Source organism: Varanus komodoensis, unplaced genomic scaffold, assembly GCF_004798865.1.
Source record: "Varanus komodoensis strain SLA01 unplaced genomic scaffold, ASM479886v1 scaffold2, whole genome shotgun sequence".
Taxonomy (NCBI): domain Eukaryota; kingdom Metazoa; phylum Chordata; class Lepidosauria; order Squamata; family Varanidae; genus Varanus; species Varanus komodoensis.
In genome coordinates, this window is record NW_025335568.1 from 55,176,590 (window position 1) to 55,200,833 (window position 24,244).

A 24,244-nucleotide genomic window follows, 5' to 3' on the forward strand; every position below is an offset into this window, starting at 1 on the left:
CATGAAGGCATCCCCTGTGGATACCGATCCGATACCCGCTCTCGAACAATACAGTTTGCATACCCTGTTGTCTCGGGTAGTGAACAAGTCCATGTCTGGGTATCCCCATACATGAAAGAGGTGCTCGCAAAGTCGTCTGTCCAACTCCCACTCGTGGGTCGCTGACATCTGTCTGCTCAGCGTATCCGCTTCTATGTTGTCGGTTCCTGCCAGGTGAACTGCCAGAAGTAGTATATCCCTTGGGATACACCAATCCCAAATTTCCATTGATAGATGAGCTAGAGTCGGTGACCTTGTCCCGCCCTGCTTGTTGATGTAAAAAACAGCAGCGATCTTGTCGGATGCAAGTTGGACAACTTGGCAGTATAGGACAGTCTCGAAAGATTTGAGAGCGTTGAAAATCGCCAAGAGCTCGAGGAAGTTGATATGCTTCGTTGTTTCCTGTCAGCTCCAAGCCCCTTGGACCCGAAGTCCTGCACATGCTGCACCCCATCTGACAAGGGACGCATCGGTGTACAAGGTTACTGTTGGTTGAGGTGGTCGGAACGGAACGCCGATAGACAGGTTGTCTGGAATAGTCCACCAAGTCACGGTACATAGGATCAACAGCGGGATCCGGATTAGCTTGCTGGGTGGATCCCGCTGCAGATGGAATGACTTGTTGAAATACAGTTGAATGGCCGAAGTTGTAGTCTGGCGTATGGGACAAAGGCAACTGTAGCAGCCATGTGTCCCAAGAGTCTCAGGATGGTGACGGCTTGTACCGTTCTGTTCAGTCGAATTGGATGGATATGCTTGCAGAGAGTGTCTCGATGGTTCGGAGGAAGAAAAGCTCTTTTCCGGAATAGAATCGAGACGTGCTCTGATGAAATCGATGACCTGCGTGGGAATAAGGGATGATTTCTTGTGGTTAATGCAAAGTCCAAGATTGTCAACTAAGGAACAAGTTTCATGTACAGCTGAGAGAAGGTCTTGTTTAGTCTGTGAGACAATGAGCCAATCGTCCAAATATGGGTATATTTGTATGCCCTGAGTCCTTAAGTATGCGCACACCGGAGCCATACACTTCGTGAAGACTCTGGGGGCAGTAGCAAGGCCAAAAGGCAAAACATTGAATTCGAATATATCGGATCCGACAGTGAAACGCAGAAAGCGTCTGTGAGAAGGATGGATGGAAATAAGCATCCTTCAAGTCCAGTGAGGCAAACCAATCCTCTCTCCTCAGCAACGGAAAAATATTTTGTAAAGTGGTCATCCGAAACTTTTTAGGTATGATGTACCTATTGACATTTCGCAAGTCCAGGATAGGACGAATTATCGTCCCATTTCGGGACCATAAAATATCTGTAATAGAATCCATGCAGCCTGTCAGAGTGGGAGAGCTGTCGAATCGCTCCTTTACGAAGTAGTTGGTGAATTTCGTTACATAGTACCGAAGAGCAGGGTGTAAATCGAATCGGGCTCGACGGAGGAACAATATCGAATCCTATCCTATATCCGAGCTGGATGATGGACAACACCCACCTATCAGATGTAATGGACTCCTAAATGGGGAGTCGGCTTTGGAGCTGGTCCCCAAAAGGGAGAAGGGAAGGTGAAGGCCTCGACATGGATGGAGCCTCCCTCGGGATCGATGGTGACTGATGGTTCCACGGGTAATAAGCAAACGGGTGGTATTCACCCCAGCCAGTGAAACCACCATAGCCAGGCACTGACCAATCTGCATCCCGGCGCTCAGACGAACGACTTTGGCTTCTGGGAGGCGATGGTGAATCCGCAGTTAGCTCAGCTGCGGGCATCGGGGTTGGAGAGTGTTTCCTCAGTGAGGAATCTCTGATCTCTCCATCAGAAATGGACTCCCTAAGCGGCTCCTCAGGTTGTCGGGGAGGCACGCTCTCAGGCCAAACAGTCTGCCTGGGGGATCCCGGTGGAATCACCTGCATCGCGGATTGCAGGGCCGGTCCCAAGGGAGATGGTACTGTAGCGGCGGGCGGTACCGAAAACCCCGATGAACCCGAACCACGGTGTTCGGGGTGGTCGGGTTTTCTGCCCTTACAGGTGGGCTTGTCCGCCTTTTCCTTCCTCAGCTTCTTGTGCGCAGAGGGCTTATCTGAGCCGATATGCTTACGCTTCTCCCATTTTCTGGCTGGGGGAGAAGGTAGCTGCTGGGCCTCCAAAGAAGTGGTGCCTTCGTCTGAAGGATGCTGTGGAGGAGCAGCAGAAGTTGAAGCAGGGCGCTTTGAGGGTGCGCCAGTGGTAGAGGTGGGACGTTGGGAGGGTGCAGCCGAAGAGGAGCCAGGCCTTAAGACCAATTGGTTCGATTGCATCAAGGCCTGGTCCCATAGGAGCTTGCGGAGACGATTCTCCCTGTTCTTCCTAGCCTGCTTGGTAAAGGCCAAGCAGTGGCCACATTTATCCATTCTATACCCCTCACCAAAGCAGAGAAGGCATAGGTCGTGCGGGTCCGTGGGTGACATTTTGGAACCGCACTCAATGCATTTGCGGAATGCTGCTCGCTGCACCATCGCGAAATAGAAAGAAGACAGTGCAGTGGGTAAGATAATATTTTTGGGTTTTTTTGTTTTTTGTTTAATAGGAACGAAAGGTCTGAAGAAAAACGGGTCAAGAGAAAAACTTGGAGTATAAGAAGATAGAGACAAGGTATATGAAAAATTGTAGAAACGAACAGTGAATACGAGGATCTAAGCGCGAGACGAACAGGCATGAGGCACAGCGAACGGCGGTTGCAAAGACTGAGTAAAATGGCGGACACTCTGCTCTATTTTATACTACAGAGGGGGAGGGGAGCGGAGTTTTTCCCATCAAAAACCATTAGCTTTCTAATCTTCTGACCTAGGCATTGCACAGGCGCAGCACCCATATGTGTGATGCACAGAGGCCACGACGAAGAACATCTAGACAGTCCTGGTGGAAATGAAATATTCTTTTCTTTTTTTAAAAAAATGTCTATTCTTAATATGCACATAGAAAAGCTGGATGAAGAAAGAAATGAGTTGTTGAACACCACATTATCACCTGTTGTACCATCTTTACACAATATTCAGTTACAGATTACAACAAAATAAGCAATACAAGAAACAGTCCATGGCAGTATGGCTGCAACCCGTCTCAGAAACTTACTAAATTGAGAGCCAACACTTGAAGGAGGAAGACAAGGAAAGGTGCCCTTTGAGAACCGTGGAGTTGCATCAGCTACTTTTGCGCTGTACTTTCCAAAACATTGTACTTTAAGGCATGAGCTGTTTTGTGCCCTGTCTGAACTAAGAAAACAACTGTAACTCTAAGAAAGTCCAGAAGTAGAGGAAAGGACTCAACACTGAGCTTTACACCTCCCTATCTTGCCCCTTCCCTTATAAAATCTTTTGAATAAAAGATTTGAAACAGGTACGTCACTTAACAGACTAGCATTTCCAGAGGATTAACAGTCATACATAATTTAACATGGTAATTTAAGAATTATTTTCATTCTTTTACAAAAGAATATATTAAATATACTTTTGCATTACCATAAGCCAGCCATAGCCAGCCTCACTTGCAAGGAGCCGAGTCAGACTAGGGAAAGAGTAAAAGATACATTATATGGAAATCACACAATTTTACTGGGATTTTCAAGGTGCTTTGATTTTATTACCTTTAAAAAGCAATTTGTGACTAAATCCACATCCCTTCAAAAACAGAAACAGTAATGTGGAGGTAAATAATACATACTGAAGTACACACTGTACTGAATCAATAGTACAAGTGTTAAACAGCTATGGCAAAAATCCAAGAGACATGTCTGAGCTCCAATGAAACAAGCTCTTGCCTGTTTTTATGCTATATTAGTTTCTCAAAATAATATACATTATGATCTCAATTTCTGATTATTTATTTATGTAGAGGACTAATAAGCATATCATTCATTTTACTGAGCACTTGCAACTCAGTTTTGAAGGAGGAAGAACAGGGGGAAGGTTTAATTAGTGGTGCATAGGCATCTGACTGAATCTTACTTCTTCAAACTAAAGTAACTTCCAGATCTTTTGTTCTACTGACAAATCTTCCTAGACAGTTCTCATGTTAAGAGCTATTTTGTTTACTAAAGAAAAAGAGCAACTTGTCCAATCCATCAATAGACATAATCAAAGTTACCACATAACTATGCCGAAATGGTTTCTAGATATAAATATATCTCAAAATGCAACTTACTCTCATTTTGCTATGACTGATAACTTTGCTAAGCCCTATAACAATGCATTAAAACAAAACATTTTGCCCTTCATAGCAAGAAGCAAGGGTGACAAGTGTTGTCCCAAAGCTCAGACCATAGATTAACCTTTCAGAGATCAGGATATACAAGAGACAAATATAGGTACACTGGAAGTTAAGAAAAAAAGTGCATAGGCTTAAAAACCCAAACTCTCCTATGCATTTACCCAGTAAACAGATCTTTTGTTACATAGACTCAGTCAAAAAAACTCCAGCCATATTAAGATCACATCAGTCAGGTTAAGATTTTCCTACCGTCTATAGAAAATACCTGTATATAAAATGGAATCCCAGCACTCCGCCTGGTGGCACAAAGTTTAGATGAAGGATCACTGGATTTAATTTCTTCTAGTACACTACATAGCCACTGCTGCGGTAGCTTGTTCAGGCTTTCATTGTTACACCTATACCACAGAGAAGCATATGAAACAGATCAATTATTAGAAGTTGAAGGAAGAATTTGGTGATAGAAGGATGGAAGGTCAGAAACAATATTTACACTTCTCAAAGAAACATAAATGAAATGGGCTGCATTGGCAGCTGCATCATTGCCAAGTATTATATCCTTCATCTTCACAGATAATTTTAAGGTGGTGACTAGGTAGCATCAGCTCATCTTCATTTTCCCCCCACATGTACACTCTTCTTCTATTTTAATGGCTTAGTGGCAATATAGGGCTAGCCAAGAAAACCACTCCCTTTCCTATTCCTCTCTTTCTTGGAATAAGGAGCTCTTAGACACACAAAAGCCAGTAACTCACATCCTAATGAATCAGGACACCATCTTGTCACTCAGTGAGCTGGTTCACACAATCACCACAGCCCATCTTGGCTTATTTAAGCCTATACAGGTTGCAGTGCACACCAGCAACCATTTTGAGTATTTTATCCTGCGCAAGGAATAGCCATGGTTTGTAGGGCTGTTCAAACCTAGACAGAAGGGGGAGTTTGAGGCTAACAGAAACTTAAAATAATCCTACAACTATTTAACCCTCAAACAACTCTTATTCTCGGGTTCAGCCAACACAATGGCAACTGTCACTGGAGACTGAACATACAAAATGGTTGTCAGCATGCACCATAATCCAGTGATTGTATAAACCTGGTCATGACAACTCACAGCTCTAAGGTAGTTTCTGACCTTCCAACTTGCACCAAAACATACACATGTGGCATCATGTTTGGTTCACTTTGAAATCCCTCTTCCAGCTGCCAGCTAGAAGTATTCTTGATGGCTTGTTATCTTTTGTGAGTACACCCTATGAATTGGTGTTAAGCTAGAGAGAGATCCTACTAGCTTAACACTTAAGGTGACCATAGCATTTTTTCTTTCTCAAAGACGGGTACCTGTTGTCCCAACTTTATTGAAGCTTTCCCCCACCCCTTTACAATGCTCCAACAGCCAACTTCTCTGTCCAACTTACTCTTAAAGGTCCTGCTGTACAGACTTGCTCTTTCATCCTTGCAACCTGCAATCCTACATTGCTGTTCCCTGGCAAAATCTTAATTTTAACCTGTTCTACTCCAATTTCTTCCACTTTACCCTGATGCTGAAGATCGCCACTTTCCACAGTCTGAAGCTTCTCAGCAGACTAGGATAACTTAAAACATTCCCACTTTTTCAATTTCTGTTTTTTCTCCCTTCAGAAAGTTATGTACAGCATTTTCTGGTATATCATATGAAAACAACTGAGGCAGGCAAACAATATAGCAAACCAAATTTCCATTCCTTTCTCTGGAACAGGGAAGGGGCAAAAATCCTAGGTTACAGTGGTGGGTAAGCTGCTTCAGAGTCACTGAAGGCTGAGGAAGTTAATGCCTCCAACCAAGCAACCCCAGTGGGCAATCCTGCTTTGGTGATGCCATTAGTGGCATGAAACCAACAATGCCACAATTTATTTGCCATTAGTTCTGGGACACTGTAGGGAAGATGAAAGTTTAACCTCTCCAGAGCCCCCGAAGGAATTGCTGCTTTTGTGTAGCCATTAGCAGTGTGGGAGCACGGATGCCAATGGGAGGCAAGAACATAGGGTCAATTTAGGATGTGGCTAGGCCCACACGCTCCCAAAGGTTGCTTACTTCAGCTATAAGCTATACATGGAGTCGTTGGCTAAATAATCACTTAGGGTGTTGCTCTAAGGCTATTTTTTCAGTTCGACAAACCAAATTGAATTGTTTCACAGTTGCTAGAACTGATTATATTTTAATTTAGTGCAGTAAGTTCAGAAGCAAACAAGCCTCATAGAGAAATTATATTCTTCAGCTTTTATTTATTTATTTATTTATTTATTTATTTATTTATTAAAACATTTTTATCAAGGATTCATTTTCAAGCTTCAGAATACCAAGTCAAGTCATATTTTGGCCTATGCCTTCAGAAACGGGAGAAGGTACCATATACTTAAAACTTAGGGTTGGGTTATTTATTTTATTTATTTAGGGAACTTCTATGCCGCCCTATTCGCCGAAGCCTCAGGGCGGCTCACAGTCATAAATAAATAACATAATATAAAACAATATAATTTAACAGTATAAATTAAGTCGACCTGGCCAAAGAATAAAATAAATAAATAATATTAACAATTAAAATAACGTTTGAATAAAAAGGTCTTCTCCTGGCGCCAAAAAACAAATAACAACAGCGCCAGGCGGCCCTCTCTGCCATCATTCCATAGATTGGGCGCCACCGCAGAGAAAGCCCTCCTCTGGGTACTTACCCTCCTAATTTCCTTCATGGAGGGTTCCCGGAGAAGGGTCTCTCCCGCTGATCTCAAGGGGTGGGCAGGCATATATGGACGTAAGCGCTCCTTCAGGTAACCAGGACCCAAGCCGTTAAGGGCTTTATAGGTCATAACCAACACCTTGAATTGGACCCGGACTTCAATGGGAAGCCAGTGAAGCTGACGAAGAACTGGAGTCATGTGAACATAACGCCCAGTCCCCGTCAGCAGCCTGGCAGCTCTATTTTGAACCAACTGAAGTATCCGGACCGTTTTCAAGGGCAGCCCCACGTAGAGCGGGTTACAGTAGTCAAGTCGGGAAGTCACCAACGCGTGTGTCACTGTCGCCAGGCAGTCGTTCTCCAGGTAGGGACGCAGCTGATGGATCAGCCGAAGCTGAAAGAAAGCGCTCCTCGCCACCGCTGTCACCTGAGCTTCCAGTGAAAGCTCTGGGTCGAGGAACACTCCCAAGCTGCGGACCTTGTCCCTAAGTGGGAGTCCAACCCCATTCAGGACTAGGTTCAATTCACCTTCCCCAAAGCCCAAGCCACCCACCAACAGAACCTCCGTCTTGTCTGGATTGAGCTTCAGTTTATTGGCCCTCATCCAGCCCATTACCTTGGCCAGGCAGCGGTTCAGCACAGCCACTGCTTCAGTGGAACGAGAGGTAGAGCTGGGTATCATCAGCGTACTGATGATTCCGCAGCCCACACCTCCGGATGACCTCTCCCAGCGGTTTCATGTAGATGTTAAACAGCAAAGGGGACAAAATGGATCCCTGCGGTACTCCATGGCATAGCTGCCATGGCGCAGAGCCATAGTCACCCAGCACCACCTTCTGGAATCGGCCATTGACATAGGAGCGGAACCACTGCAAAGCAGTGCCTCCGACCCCCAATCCCGCTAGCCTATCCAGAAGGATACCATGGTCGATGGTATCGAAAACTGCTGAGCGGTCCAGAAGAACCAACAGGGATGCATTCCCCCTGTCCTTCTCCCTGCACAGGTCATTGTACAGGGTGACCAAGGCAGATTCAATATCATACCCAGGTCTGAAGCCGGACTGAAACGGGTCCAGATAATCAGTTTCATCCAAGAGTGCTTGGAGTTGTCCCGCCACCACCCGTTCCAACACCTTGCCCAGAAACGGGATGTTGGCCACTGGTCTATAGTTAGTGGCCATCTCTGGATCCAGTGACGCTTTCTTCAGGACTGGTTGGACTACAGCCTCCTTTAAAGGGGCAGGTACACAACCCTCCCTCAGAGAAGTGTTAACCACTTCCAAGATCCAGGTCCCTATCCCGTGCTTGGCATTGTTAATTAACCAAGATGGGCAAGGGTCCAATAGGCAAGTGGTGGGACGTACTCATCCAAGCACCTTGTCCACATCATCAGGCCACAGTAACTGAAATTCATCCATTAATTCTGGACCAGACAGCGACATTGGTATCTCCCCAGAAGCCTCTGAGTCACTAGTGGAGTCTAGCTCGTGACGAATCTGAACAATTTTCTCCCTGAAATGCTTGGCAAAGTCGTCACAGCGGGCCTTCGAGGGTGGAACCAGATCCTTCTTAGGGCCAGGACGGACCAGCCCTTGTACCACCCGAAAAAGCTCCGCCGGATGGCATTTTGAGGAGGCAAGGGAAACGGAGAAGAATTTCTTTTTCACCGCCCTCACCGCCACAGCATAGATCTGATAATGGGCTCTTAAGTGTGTTCGGTCAGATTCATCCTGTGATCTCCTCCACCTATGCTCTAGCCGTCTCCCGACCTGCTTCATCATCCGCAATTCAGATGTATACCAAGGGGAAGAGTGGGCTCTGCCTGGCAGAAGAGGACACTTAGGAGCAATCGTGTTAACAGCCCTAGTCATCTCCCCATTCCATAGTTTGACCAGAGCCTCAACAGGAACACCAGTCTTGTCAGCCGGAAACTCCCCCAGGGCCTTCAGGAATCCGTCCGGATCCATCCGGCTCCAGGGGCAGACCCACACAATCGGGTTCGCACCCTTACAGAGGGAGAGGTCGCATTCGAGCACAAACCTCATGAGGAAGTGATCTGACCATGAGAGGGGTGTCAGACATAAATTCCTCACCCTCAGACCACCATCTTCCTGCCCCATCGAGAAAATCAGGTCCAGAGTGTGTCCATGTTCATGGGTCGGGCCTGTGACATGTTGAGACAGCCCCATGGCCGTCATGGAGGCCATGAAGTCCTGAGCCGCCCTGGTCAGACCAGTCTCGGCATGGAGATTGAAGCCCCTTAGGATCAACATCCTGGGGGTCCTCAACACCAGGTCCAAGACGATCTCTGTCAGCTCAGGCAGGGAGACCATTGGGCAGAAGGGTGCACGGTACACCAACAGAATCCCCAGTCTGTCTCGGTCGCCCAACACCAAGTGGAGGCACTCCAGCCCCGGCCTCGAAGGGACTGGAAGTCCCATGAGGGAGATGGAGGCTCAGTAAACCAAAGCGACCCCCCCTCCCCTCCCCTCCAGGAGTGGATGGTGCTGAACCAAATACTTGGGTGGGCACATTTGAGAGAGGGCGACATCCACCCCCTCTCCCACCCAGGTCTCTGTTATGCAAGCCAGGTCAGCCCCCTCATCCACAATCAAGTCATGGATGAGGGAAGATTGTGGGCCAACCTGACATTAAACAGCAGCACCGTCAGGCCCAAGAGGCAGCTGACAAGACTACCTGGAACTCTCTGGCTCGGGGTAGAACCAGAAGGAGGGACAGGTGTCAGCCATCTGTCCCTCCTTCTTCTACGCGGACACATTAAACCCCCACCGCTGTAACGTCCATTGCCCATGACCACCCCAATGGCGGTGCCCATGCGCTCCCCAGGTAACTCAACCGTCGACATGGCCAGGGACGACTCCATAGAAACAAATTAAAATACAATAAAACTTTAAAACAGTATAAAACTCCCCATCTACCCCCCCAATATAAAATTCCACCCACCGACCTAGCCCTCCGCCAGCCCAGCCCCGCACGGCCACAAATGGCAGCGACCACCCTTTGGCTGTCGCCCTTCGGCCGCTGGCCCCAGGCCGCGTCCGGCAGGTTAAGCCGGCACCTGCCCGTGCACCCCACCCCCCAATCCGGCATTGCTCTCACTGATGCCGGCGGGGGACGGGAGCAGAGAGGGGCGTGGAAACCCGCCAGGCGGTAAGATGGCGGTGCCCTCCTCCGCAACGTCGGCGGTGGCCCTGGCATCCTCTGCCTCCGGGGTGGCCCAGCGGTGGCCACAGGAGCAGCATCAGCTGGCCTTCGGCTCGGCAGCACGCCTCAGGTCCGGCGTGGCGATGGCAGCAGCGCAGAAGGTGTTCCAGGGAGGGAGGGGAGGGAGCCCAGGGTGTCTCTGACACGTGGATATCCTGGTGTTGCCTGTAGAGTCATGGGAACACCATTCAAGGTTTCCCTTGCTAGCATTAGCAATACAACTAATTGCGTGTGTGTGTGTGTGTGTGTGTGTGTGTGTGTATTTAGACCCACAGCCAAAAAGATCAGGCACTTTTGAGCTAAATAAATGCAGTGAGTTTTTGATCATTCAGGTTGGTTGAACATAGCTAATAAGGTTAACTGGTCCTCATTTTATGTGCTTTTTGCTATATATATGAAATTTGAAGACTTGTGTGTTACAGGGTGCATCCAGTTAATGGAAATAAAAATCTCTCACATAACTTGGTTCCTTTTCAATATTGATATATAAACTAATGCAATCTATATTTAAAGGACTGAAGAAAAACTAGTACCTCACTTCTTAAAGGCATAAGCAAGAGGGATACAAGTGTACAAGTACTACAACTTTGTCTTATCAAGGTGTCAGAAATGTACTATTGCCATGAAGTTATTTTTTCCTCTGTAGTTACACAATTTGTAGTTGCCTATAAAACATCTGTGTAAATCAAATGCTCTAAAAAATAAATATTTCTGTCAAAATTACAGGAATAGCCTCAAGCAAAAGAACTGAGGAGCAAAACCTCAGTTCTACTTTGATCCCAGGTGTTGCTCATACCAGATTAGCCAGCTTGTAGGCAGAACTGTTTATCCATCTTATATAGTTTCCAAAATGTAATACAGATAACATTAGAGAAGTGGCTAAACACATTTGTGTAGTTGCAGAAGACCAGACATGTTTTTGTCTGAAGCTATAGACAAATTGTAGCTATAATTTCTATTGCAAATTACTGATTTATAAATCAAATGGAACAGAGGTGTGGGATCCAAGTCTAACCTATAGCAGGGGGAGAGAATTAAGCTCCTCTTATCCTCATCATCTGGATCAGACCCCCTGTACCTCCTCTAAAGGAAATGGGAAAAACAGGCCCAGTTCCTGGCTAGGCGTTTAAAGTAATGTCTGTTTGATTCTTAGGTAACATTCCCAGCATGAGTTTGACATCATTTCTTGAGTCTTAACTTACATTGCCATTTTCCCCTAAACACTACATAAACTGCAAATAGAATTTACAAAGAAAGCAACACCAAATGAAATATATCCAAGCTACCATACAACTGAAAGGAAAAGTTGCTGCACATATCTTTGAACAAAACATTTATTTCTCTCCTGCTGGATTTGCAGAAAGACAAAAATAAACTGAAATGAAATCTGACAAATCCATAACACCATAACATTGTGCTGCTTTGATGCTGCCAGAAGTAATACAATCTTGTCCAGTCACCCACTAACACTCACATTTTTGTGCAAGCAAAACTGGTTGTCCTGAAGTAATAAAAACATTAAGAACTATTGACTTTGAAAATGGAGGAGCCTACTCCCTTTCATTTGGCAGGAAAACAACCCTCTGGGCTGGCCCAAAAAGTATTTCCATGAGAAACAAGTTGCCCTAAAACCTAGGAGGAAAATGAAGCTGTAACAAAAGCAGCAGTCACAAACTAAAGCATGTTCCCCAAGTAAAGAGTCCTGACCCATATCAGGTAGAACAAGCAACTAATTTTATTGTACTTAATCTGCAAAACCTCTAATTAAAACACTTTAGAGTTAGCCAATGTGTAAGTTTACACTGGTTCTGATTCAGCAAATGGTTTTTGTGGTTTCTCCAATTCAGTTTTCCTTTTGCCAGTTAAAACAATCTCCTGCATAGTCATAATAGTGACTGCAAGTTTTCAATGAATACAATAAATGCCCTACACAATCTGCATCCTCCCTTTCCACTCAAACATAAACAGTGTGCTAAAAATAATCTAGCAGTTTTCTCCAACTTATATTTTGTTCTAGATTGACGTTGTGGCAATCCCCTAACATTATTAAAATAGGAGTCTATCTGTGGATATCTGGAGAAAAAACAATGCCTATTCCTATTTTTTACCTCCTTAACAAGACTTAGTTACCTTCTAATATCCACTGAAATGTTTTAATGTGTGCTCCATGTTACTTTTTCCAGCTGAAAGGCCATAAGGAAACACTGGAGAACCTCCAGCTCAAAGGCCAAGTGCAGACCCCAACACTTCTCAGTGAGGACCTCTAGACTCTGCCCAGGCCACACCCTCTCACCAATCCTCACCAGTTCTACACTATACTAACTAAAAAGCTGATGGAGAAAAATTTGCACTCCATTGGAAAGAAGGATTTCCAGATTAAAATGTCTTATTTTCCTATAGCGTGCAGAACAAAAATGAAGGTAATGTCCATAATTACAGACACTTATGACTTTAGCCACACTAGGTACATTTTGGCTGAGATGAGGCCTTCAACAGGAAAAATAGGTTCGCCATCCTACTACAGAACTATGGGCAGTACCTATTAACCCTCCTAGCAACACAATGACTTCCATCAGTGGAAAGGAACCATTCCCTCCTTTAGCCCCTCAAGTATCCTTAAAGACTGCTCTTGAGGATTAAGGGACCTACCAGAGCTGTTTGAGAAACTGAGGGCAGCAGGGGAGAGGCAGGGAGGGAAAGTTCCACAGCAGAAGGGGTAGCTGCTCATACTTTTGTACCCAGAATACTGTTCATTTTTTAATGCTGTTGCATTTCTCAATTTTCTTTCAAACACAGATCCATTTACAGGTGACATGTTTTCACAAGCATTGGTTGTAGCAGATACAGTCATTTTTGTTAATACCACAAGCTCCATAAACCTCATGGTAAAAAAAAAGGGGGGGATATTTTATGTCTCTATGTAAAGTGCCTCAGTTTTTAACATCTACAACACCTGTAGCATCATTTATCAGGTTATTTTTAAATAGCACTCAGCAAGGACCCATAAGAAATCTGTAGCATTATTCCCATAATGGCGTGGGGAGCTGAATTTCAAAGGTAAAAGCCAATTGCTTTGAAATGTGGCTATCTAAGCAGCAATGTACCAACTCTGATGAGAATAATTCTACATGGTCCTTGAAAAGTTTAGAAAATACTGGTCTACAATATACATGTAGGTTTAAAAATAGCATGTCAAGTTTCCTCTGTCAAAGTAGAAGCCATTCAAACAGTTTCTTTCCTAAAGTTGTTAGGATGGTAAGAGGAATGCCTTCTTCCATAGCTCAAACAGGGAATCTGCAGCTCTGTGTGCAACTGCCCTGTGTGGTGAGCTATGAGAACTGCAGACAGCAACAACTTCATTCTAGGGCACTGAAAGATGCGCATATTCTGGACTCACCCCCATCCAAGTTTGTCAGTGGGTCCTCCTGCACAGGAAGGGCTGTGGAAGGCTTCCTCTTTGGGCTGGGACGCTGCCCAAGTAAAAACTGTCTTCCTGGCTGTGGTGCACTCCTGTGTTCTTTGGCTCTGACTCCTGGCATGGTTCCTCAACTCTGACTCCCTGGCCAACTCCTAGCTCCCCTATGACAGCTGCATACAGCTCAGCCCTGACAACATGGACTATACCCAAATGAATTTTAGTTTATTTAGTTCTCATGTGGAGCACAAATTAAAATTAAATGGAAAAATATTATGTATCATTGTTGGTTTAAGTCTTCCTTGGTACACCTTTATAAAATTATGAAATACATACATCAGCCAATGAAAAGCAGTGAGACTTTCCAAGCAAAACTGCAGGACTTTCCTGAAAGTGGTAAACTTATTACTCATTTCCAAAAATGGTGGGGGAAGGGAAGAGGAATTATTTCTTTCCTCTACCAAATCTCAGTAGGCTAATACTGTCAGTAGCTTCTTTCAGAATTGGCTTAAACTGTTTGTCATGTTCAGTAAAATGTCGGGAGAGCACCACCACCCCTCCCTCCCAAAAAAAGAAAGAACAAAAAAAAAATATTAGTAAATCAAGGTAAAGTCAATACAATTTCGGTCTCACCATTGCAGTCTCTAAAACCAAGACATCCTCTTGGCTATATGATTACATGAGATGAGTCTAGAGGCTGTGTCTGGAAGGAAGGAGGTAGCAACGAGCACCTGCTCATGGCTGGACTTGTATCCAACTCAGAACCCAGAGATCCCTCCTTGATATAAGTATTTAACATCTTATATGAATACAGGTGTAGACAGAGCTCAACACAATTTGCAGCAAGGATGCCACCCAAAGCTTGGAGTTGAACTACATAGGATTGCCTCTTTGTTCCTTTAAATTGCCCCACCTTATCAAGATGGAGGCAAGTCTGACTTAAAAAGAGGTACAGGCACAAGAGATGCTGAAGACTGTTCTCAATCATTGCTTTTCCATATCCTCTAATGATTTATCTTCCATTTTTACACCAATACTAGAAGTGAACCAACTTGAAGAAAACTTAGGGTCAGGCAGGGAAAGGAATAGTGGGAATGTAGTTAGATCTCGTATCTGGAGGTATCTTGTAGAAAACTAGTAAAGGACCTACAGATTTTTTGTAAGTTTCATCAAGTGTATTTTTGGAAAGATGTGCAGAATATTGATTAAATAAGGTATGTTGAAAGTAGAGTAAAAGAAAAATGCCTTCTCAATGGCCATCTTCACTGCCCCTTAGAGATGCATTCTACTTTTAAATGTATTTTGGAACTTCTGCAAGACCACCAGATTTGGACTAGCTTTCAATTACTAGGAAATACTTTATAGTGAAAGAGTACATTAAGAGACCACAGAAATCTTAGTTACCGAAAGCATTAGACAGGGAGAGTTAAAATACTGGAGAGTCCTTCAGACCTCTGTGAAAGAGCAAGGTAATATTCAGATAACTGCATGGAAGGGACATATTAAACAATAAAGATGTCAAAGTTGCGTTGGTGCTATTTACCTTGAGAGTACTTCAGTGAGTTTTACAAAGCCAGCATATGCTAGTTCAAATGCCCCTCTGTGCCTGGACTTCAGAAGATGATGCCTAAAATACTGCCCAATATCTTTCACCTACGAAAGAAAAACCGAAAGCATTTGAGAATCAAATTTTGAATGCACACCAATGATAAAAAACAAATAGTGAATTGTCTAAACTGACATACAACTATCCTGCAGGGAAAGAATTAAAAGGTTGCTGTTATTCTCATCAAGCTATTTTAAGAGATGTCAAAGTGTGAGAAATTTTACAGTGGAATTATCTCAGTTACGATCCACAAGGAGTTACTTAAATTAATATTAAAGAGATCACTCATAATGTCCAAATTTTAAGAGTTACGGTATGGTGATAGTATGCTGCGACCAGGTATTTTGGTAATGGTCCAAAGCCTCAAAAGGGCCAGCACAAATGTTCATGTGAATCCTACTGGCATCTATGGGGCTCTGCTCTAGAGTTTATTCATGGAAGACAACTATATGTGCAAACATTTTCCTGAGCAAGCAAGCCACTTCTGGAGAAGTCTATACACACAATTGTCTTGTATGAATAAATTTGAGAAGTGAGTCCCATGGATTTCAAGGGGACGCAGATATATGTAATGAGGTAAGCACCTTTGTCCAAATATGCAGTAATGGATCACAACCAATTTTTCTGAAAAGTCTAGGATTTGTTTTCTTGAAGCAGTAATTGATCAGAGAGTGATAAATTAGGTTATGGGAGCAAAAATAATCAACAAATAGAGTGCTAAGTGAGAAATTTCAAAAACATTGCTACTAACCAAAAAAACAATGTTAATAGCTATGTTTTCCTACAAAGCTCGTGGCACTGGCATCAAAAGGTAAGCACAACTCTCTGAAACCAATTCCTGTTTGACTTGGAAAAGAGCGAAGAATTTAATGGTGGCAGCATATTGCTGGTCACTTCTCTGTTCTCCCAGAGCTTTGCAAGAGTACAACCACAGCTGTCCACCAGATGAAAACATCTGCTTGAGACAATATGAAAATAAAAATATTTGCATTTTTTCCATGGCTTTGCACACAGGACAGCATTTGTTGATCACCAGACACTTTAAAGTAGAGTTTCAGTCTAAAGTTGTACAACACTTCTGCAAAAGTAGATTTTTTTTTCCTGAACTCTCCCTGTCTCCACATTCTCAAAAAAGACTGAAAGGAAAAAAAAAATGCTTGCTGTGTATTTTAGTCTCTCAGGCTGGAAACTGGTTGGGTTGAAACCATATGGAAAAGGGAAAAGGTCATCAATTAAAAACAGAAATCTAATAAATCCAAAATATTTCCAAATGAAATACTTGTGGTAAGCTAATTTCTTGTAAACACTGCAATCCGTTCTCTTGAACAGTCCCAGATGGTGTGCTAGCCTTTGTGGGCTTAAAAAAATGGAGGGGGGCTTTAAAACAAGCAGCCCCAAATGAGTATAATTCTGTCATCCAGCATGTGGGGAACATGATATCCTCAATCAGTCAATCAATCAATCAATCCATGTGTTTGCTGTCCAAAATTATGGACCATAAAAGCTTTACCAAAATGGCAATTTCTTCAGATCTCACCTTGCTGTCTGCCAAATGAAAAACATGTAAGTGGAAGTGAAGCTGAAGTCAGTAAGTGAATTCTAAATGTTTAACAGCTATACATATAGCCACCCTCCATTAACTGAAAGACTGCCCATGTGTGCATGTCTTGAATACCAATTACAGTTTACATACAAAACCACTTTAAAAATGGTTCTTCTAAGAGAATATCTTGTCTGGTAACATGACAAATAGTAATTAAGATGAAACATTCACAATCTGTACTACAGCAGTACGGTTAATTCAATACTGCACTCTTCGTGTAAATAGTCATGGACTGTCCATGAACATTTTCTCTCATAAAACAAACCTTCGGAGTACTTATGAGAAGTAACCAAATAACAGAGAAGTGAACTAGTAAGACAATTCCAAATTGAAAATAAGCACAGCTACTGCTAGCATCCAACCAATGCCTTCCTTCCTGTCAATAAAACATCACAATGATTTGGAAAACAACAGAGTAGTAAAGAAAAGTGTGACTAGAGAAAAGTCCACAATAATTCTTGTGGTACTTTAAATGCTGGCACAAGATTTCAAAGAACAAAATAGTAAATAGTCCTACCTGCTCTACTGTTACCAGTGCATCAAAAGTGGATAGTGCCTGTAAAGGCATAAGTTGACACAACTTTCCCAAAAGTAATGATATCTCCTTCATACTTCGCCAGCAACACACCAAAACCATCTGAGCTGTAACATCACATGACTGCTGTTCTTCACCTTAAAAGAAAAATACAGTGTGACATTGTACAACCAAGACTTTAATGATCTAAAAACAATTATTCAATCCAAAGTTATTTTTAAAATCCTTTCACAAAATCAAATTTGAGGAAAAGTGTGAATAACAATGGAGAACTAACATCAACCTGGAAGCAATCAGATTAAATCCATTACCAGGATTCGTATGACTACATGTTTCATCATGCCGCAATTCATAGGTTGCTCAGCCTAGGAGTTGAAGGGAACAAATAAACTGACCAGCATGTTGCTTACCACATGCTCAGCATTTCCATGCCTCATTCCTGGACTGTTCCATAGCATGTAAATCTAGAATGCTCATGCTTTGCTGCTAGATTAACTCTAGGCTGTGTAAACTACAAACAACCAAGGAACTCCAGGTTTACACATTGCAACCCACCGCCATTATTTCTTGGTCTGTTAACTGAAATGAGAAATGATAAACACGCTTGTTGCTTTGCTTGTCCCCTGCAATACCTGCAGCCTAAGAACTGCAGCATGACGTGCGAACTGAAACACTCTGTATTTCACCAAGTCATAAAACACATGACTAAATGCACAAGCATCAAGTTCAGTCCTTGGCATCTCCAGTTCAAATGTTCCTAAAGAGGAGGATTGCCCTGCAGTAATGACCAGTTGGAGCAGACAATTACAGGCTAGAATGACCAAATATCTGACTCAAAGAGCTGCATATATTCAACACACAGCAGTTTTACTGGGCTTGTAAAGGCATGAACCCATTGTTATGAAAATTCAAGAACACTCAAAGACCTAGTTCACATGTAGCAACTGTACATTAGTTGTTTAAATTTTGGGCTGCTGAGGCTGCAACCAAGTTGTAATGCTGACTCTTGTACTCCTGCCGCTTAAGTTTTTAACAAACCAGGTTTTAATTTCACATCAAACAATCTGGGACATTCCTTGGTTGTTGAGTGAAGCTAACAGAAATCATAAAGCATACAAGAGGCATTGCACTCACTCCCTTGTTCTCAGTCCATTAATTCGCATTACATATGAACCAGATTTCTCTCTGGGACTGCAGGAAGTTTGAGGAGAGGTGTGGGGAGGGTCCATAATTCAGAGTTAAAACACAGACTTTACTTGCCAAAGTTTGTGGGAAGTCTCCAAGAACTCCAAGTAGGGTTTGAAAAATCGCCTCCCCCAGTGCTTGAGTACTACTGCCCATTGTTGCAACTCAGCCTCTCCCAGTCTCTACATATGTTAGACACCAACTCTCATAAATTCCAGTCAACGGTGCCAATGATCAAACTGGCTAAGAATTGGAGAAGTAGCAGTCCAACATATCTGAAGAGCACCAAGTTGGAGAAGGCTGGTACAGGCAATACTGAGCCAAATAGACGCATTATAATGCTCTGGCTCAATTTAGCATGGTTTCCTATGTTCCAAATTCCAGCCCAGATTTTTGGAATCAGAATGTGTAAACATCCTGAGAAAACGAAGACATAACATGCCAGCTCTACACTATGTCAGTACAGTGAGAATTTATGAAGTTAGGTTCTCACCCACTTTATGGCCAGAGTATTTGTTCACAGGTGGTGGCAGAAAGCTATGAGTGCCTGCTGTTGTGTACGAGAACCCTCAGCTTTTTCTTAACAGATGAACACATTGTCAAGCCTGTGACACCAGCAATTCCCTAGTTTCCCTGCAGCCAGATTCTTCTCCAAAAAGGTGAGCAGCAACATCTGAGTTTATAAAATTGATAGTCTTTGTCACCACTTGCACTTGTTGCTGGATGCAGTTTTTGAATTTCCTTTAACACCTTTTTGCTTTTTTTTCCAGGGAGAGAGTCCAAAAACTGCTATGAGAATAAAAGCCTGTTCTTATGTGTGAATCATGAACACTGGACCAGGGTGACTAAACAATGAGGGAAGCTGAGCGAGCTTTCCCTCTCACCAAATGCATCTGTAAATCCAACATCCCAGAGACCTAGCTTGCCTTGAGTAAACCATCTTGCTCCCCATGGGGAAGGGCAATAGCTCAATGGTAGAATGCATGCTTTGCATGCAGAAGGCCTTGGGCTCAATCATCAGCATCTCCAGGTTGGGCTTGAAAAATTCCTGCTTGCTGGTTCACTGCCTATCAAACATCAACAATAATGGCTTTATACTGACTCAGTATAAAGCAGCTTCCTATATTCTTATGCTTCTCTACAAATGTTGATTGTATTTGCAATGCTGTTTTGTTTTTAAATAAAAGTGGGAATCCCTGTTGTATCAGCAAAATCAGACTTCCCCTTAGAGTGGCACTTGTAGGAAATCATCGCATGCCCTTACATTAACTTTAGGTTGTGTAACCCATGAATATCTTGAAGTGTCCAGGTTAGGAAGTCACACTGGGAACCTTCAAATACTTGCTGCTGCATGTTACTTCTATGTACACTACACAACATGAGTTAATTAGTCATGGACTGATAACATGCAAAAAAGGTGTCTTAACCCCAAATACACAACTGTGTAGTATTAGCCAATGGCTTTTAGAGTTAAAAAAAAATCTGTATTTTAGCCAATATATTCATTACTATTAAAAACTACATGCATGAAGGTGAAATCATAGGATTAAAAGAAAAGGATGCACAATTATCATAAATGAATGCAGACTGTCTTTTAAAATATCTCACATCCCTTGTATTTTACTTGTTTTGAAATGCAGGTTCTAATAAAATATCATTTATATTTGTGTAAAATTCAACTACTCCACCTAGTGGTCTTTTAGCAAACCGCATTTTATTTTTTCCCCAAAAAATATACTTAGAGGAGGTAGCAATGCAGGCCATAAAAAAGTGCAGGTAAAATAGTAATTTTAGTTATTTGAAACAATCATATTATATAAAAATAGGAAATCTGGTAATGCTTTGCCAGAATGTCAGAGAGCACCCATGATAAAGTATTGAAGTAATTTTAATTCAATGTATTATTGCCATGATTGCTTAATTTATATAATTATTACATTACTTTGAATTTAACAAACTTCAAATTATTGATACTTTTATTTCATTCTTATTGTCCAATAGCTGAAGGTCCCTGAACCATTTACAGAAGCATTAGGATACAAATAATTTTAAGAGGCAGAATAATACAATTAAATAGAATATTTTGTTTATTTATTTAACTTGTGCATAGTGGAAGCTCTCAGGGCACTGTATATGAAATACATACCACAGCAAAGTAAGAAAATGCAGAAATCAAGTTTTAATTTGTAGTAACTAATTTATTACAAAAATGTATGATAATTAAGAATTCATATTGTGTGTCCAACCTAAATACATTCTGTGGAAAATATTTTCTAAAGCAATTCAAGCAATTTTAAATCTGCATTAAGCAGATTAAAACTAAATCTAACTTTTTGGATTCAAGATCTTAATTTTTCTTTGTGAAACTGCATTTCAGAAGCCCAATTAATAATTTAACACAATCAAGACCTGCAGCAGAGGTAACTTTAGAGGCAGCCACGAAAGGGAAATGGTCCAACACTCCACTGTCTTTCAATACTCAAACCACCATTCCAAAGGAAAAGGAACAGGCATTCAAGAAGGCAGACAAATTTTTCACCAAGAGTGTGGTCCAGTGCATTTATTTGGTTGCTACCCAGTCAAAATTCTATGCTGATCAGTGAGGTGCATCCAACCGTAGGCCTACTACATTCATCCCTTCTTTGTCTGCAGGTACAGGGCTGATACCCCTGAAGGAATGCCAGTTGCCAATCTCTCTTTACCGGGAAGCAAACAAAACTTACAACAGAAAAACATCTTCAGGCAATTCTGAATGACACAAGATTTTTTGGAGGCTTTCAAATCTTGCCTCCAATTAACATATTTATGGCAAATCACCCCAACTTCCTTCCAGTTAGCTTACCTATGGCAAAATAGCCCAAATCTGCTGGCTGACATTTATGAGATTTGCAGTGCAACATTTCATTAGCACCAGATAGAGGAAGGCTGGTCTAGATGACCAGATCCAGCAGTTTCATGTGGATATTAAATACTATCAAGGTGACACTCCACAAGCCATTAAAAGAAATACCCTAGAAGGGCAACAGATCTGGTAGAATTAGAACCACCATAATGTGGTGCCTTACTCCATTCCAGTCTTGCTGAAAAACCTGAAAAAAGACAGCCTTCTTTACTGCTCAATTCAATGTAGGAATAATTGAGAAGAATACATTGCAGGTGCTTTAAACCAAGGTTAATTACCATGAGACTGGATACTCTTAGGCATGGTATAGTTCAGTAGCTTTAAACTGAACTTACAAATCTTATTTTTAAAATATATTTTTAAGGCATCCAATGTTGCACTTGGGTTCACAAGAGGAAAAAACCCATTTAAAAGCCTTACTGAGTCCTCTATGTTTTTTCAGAGTTTATTATAGTGCTCTGTGTTGGATTTTAATTAAGGAAACAAATTCTGTACTGTTATGTTCAACATGGAGATCAGAGAAATTATGAGTGTGCTACTAAACCCAAAGTGTCCGGAAAGATGTTGGAACAGGAATGACAGAAAATGAAACAGAATACATTTCCTCTCTAAATGAACTGACAGGATTCCAGCAGCAGTAAGGGCCCACAAACTGACCTCTGGCTGTTAGGGCTGTGATAATAGAGTGGGAGGGAACAGATTCTCTTAGTAACTCATATGTCACCAGCTGGGACAAATGCAAAGGCCAGCCCTGCCTTTTATGGATAAAGGTTGTGGAATTTAAAAGATGTTCCCACTTGCTGACATCCTATAACGTCCATCACCACCACAATCCTCCCTCACACACAAAGCCTTCACTCCATTGAAATTACCTCTAATTTCAGTGCAAATGTTTTCAACACCATCATCAGCACAGTCTAGCCTGCAATGCTCTTTCAACATTTTTGCTTCTGAGAAATAATCATTTGTATCACATGGTTGTATCTCACGCAGAATCATCTGCAAGCGCTCTGAAGTGTCTGTGTGCAAAGAGAAGGTTGGCTTTAAAAACACTGTTTCAACAAGAGGCAATTCAGCAAGTATTGATTCAGCACTGAGTCAGCTTCATTTTCATATCATCTAGCAAGACGTCTGATTCTGTCATGCCAGTCACAAATGCTTTGGCCTTAGTTTTCAAGCCATCCAAAAGCTTGCTGCTACCCCACTCGCTTCCTATCTCTCTACTCTTGTACCCCAGTACAGTCTTGTCTATGACTGCCCCTCCTACTCTACTATCTGAGCAACCTGAAGGCTTCCTTTTTTCTTAAATGAACCTGTTCATGCCCTGTCTTATGCCTGGAACTTCCCTCTGCCCAAGCATCTTTCCTGTTCTCCCTTTCAAGCCCAAATGGTGAATCAGCTTTGCACAAGACCTTTAGTGTCCACCTCCATTTGTCAGAGGTGAATAACTTGTTGCCCTCCAGATGTTTTAGCCAGGAACTCCTAACCAGCATAGCCAATAGGGAGGGATCATGGAGGCTCAATCATCTGCAGACCCAGAAGTTGTCCTTCTGTATATGAACTAAGCCTAAATAGACAAATCAGTATTTACCCAAGTTCTTCCCTCATTGTCCCCAACTTTTTTGCCTCTTCGACTCTCTGCTGAAATTTATATTATTAATTATTTCAAGACTGGAACCTACCTTTTTGCTCTGAATGGTGCTACATAATCACTATTACTACTATTATTTGAGTACATCAACAATGTGTACACCATTTTAAAGAGCTGTCAAGCAAGTGATGAAAGAGGCTAATTTCTGCCCTGAGAAGCTTACAAAATGAATGTAGTCAGTAAGGAAGACAGCAGCAAAGAAAAAGGAAGGGTATCAGGAGGCAAGGATGAACAAATGCAATTGCAAACATATTACAGCATTAGACACTTAATATTTCTGAAATTTATGCAGCTCAATTCCTTAAGTTTGAAGCACTAGCAATTAAAACATTTTTCTAAATGAATGTTTAGTGCTCTTCAGCAAAATAGCACATGATGATTGTGGCACTTTCTTCACAGGCAGAAAAACACAGCTTATGTTTTATATGCATATAAGTATCAACCTTTTCACTGGGTATGGTTATGGAAGCTTTAGCATTATCATCATCATCATCATCATCATCATCATCATCTAACATGGTAACTTATCTACTGTGGTTTATGATTGAAGATGTAAAAGCAGGCTGAAGAACTGAAAGATCATTGAAATAAGAGGACTAAAGAGCTGTGTGTAACTTCATCTCTCATTTTGCTCCCCACAAATAATCATACCAGGGACACATTAAATAAATTAAACTGTGTTGGTGTGTCTTAGATCTCTTCTCTGCTGCTGACTTTTATTTTGTTTTCATTCTGCTTTAAAATGTTTTTATATTTACGTTTTATGGTTTTGAATTTTATAGTTTTTAGTCAACCACCCAGACAGCTTCGACTATTGGGTGATATAAAACTGCAGTAAGTAATGAAGTAAAAAAAATCTCCCTCTAACATTTCATGATATGGAAAGGAAAAAAAATACCATGAAATAGAATTGGAAGGAATTTGTCCTCCCACTGACACACCACAGTTCCTCTGGAATTAGAAATAGCATGTCTCCATTTTCCTTCACTTGTGCCTGCTTAAAGTATCCAATTAAAGTCCAGAAGCCTATATGCATTTGCCAACACTCCACAATATTTTAAGTAGGAAAGGAATTGGAAATAATGTGCTGACTATTATTACTGCATTACATTTATATCCCACCTTTCTTGG

At 42.2% G+C, this 24,244-nt stretch overlaps 1 protein-coding gene across 9 annotated transcripts in view; it reads right to left on the reverse strand.

Moving 5' to 3' along the window:
• The window catches only part of THADA (THADA armadillo repeat containing), a 160,936-nt gene that overhangs the window by 109,543 nt on the left and 27,149 nt on the right, over nt 1–24,244 (reverse strand). For 8 of the 9 annotated variants that reach the window (XM_044429404.1, XM_044429406.1, XM_044429407.1 and 5 more), the window contains 4 exons: nt 22,335–22,481; nt 17,358–17,512; nt 15,175–15,284; nt 4,541–4,673 (listed from right to left, as the gene is read on the reverse strand). In XM_044429404.1, the coding sequence (XP_044285339.1) occupies nt 4,541–4,673; nt 15,175–15,284; nt 17,358–17,512; nt 22,335–22,481 (545 nt within the window). Of the gene's footprint in view, nt 1–4,540; nt 4,674–15,174; nt 15,285–17,357; nt 17,513–19,908; nt 21,650–22,334; nt 22,482–24,244 lie in introns of those variants that run through there. The other variant, XM_044429411.1, reaches the window with a different exon arrangement.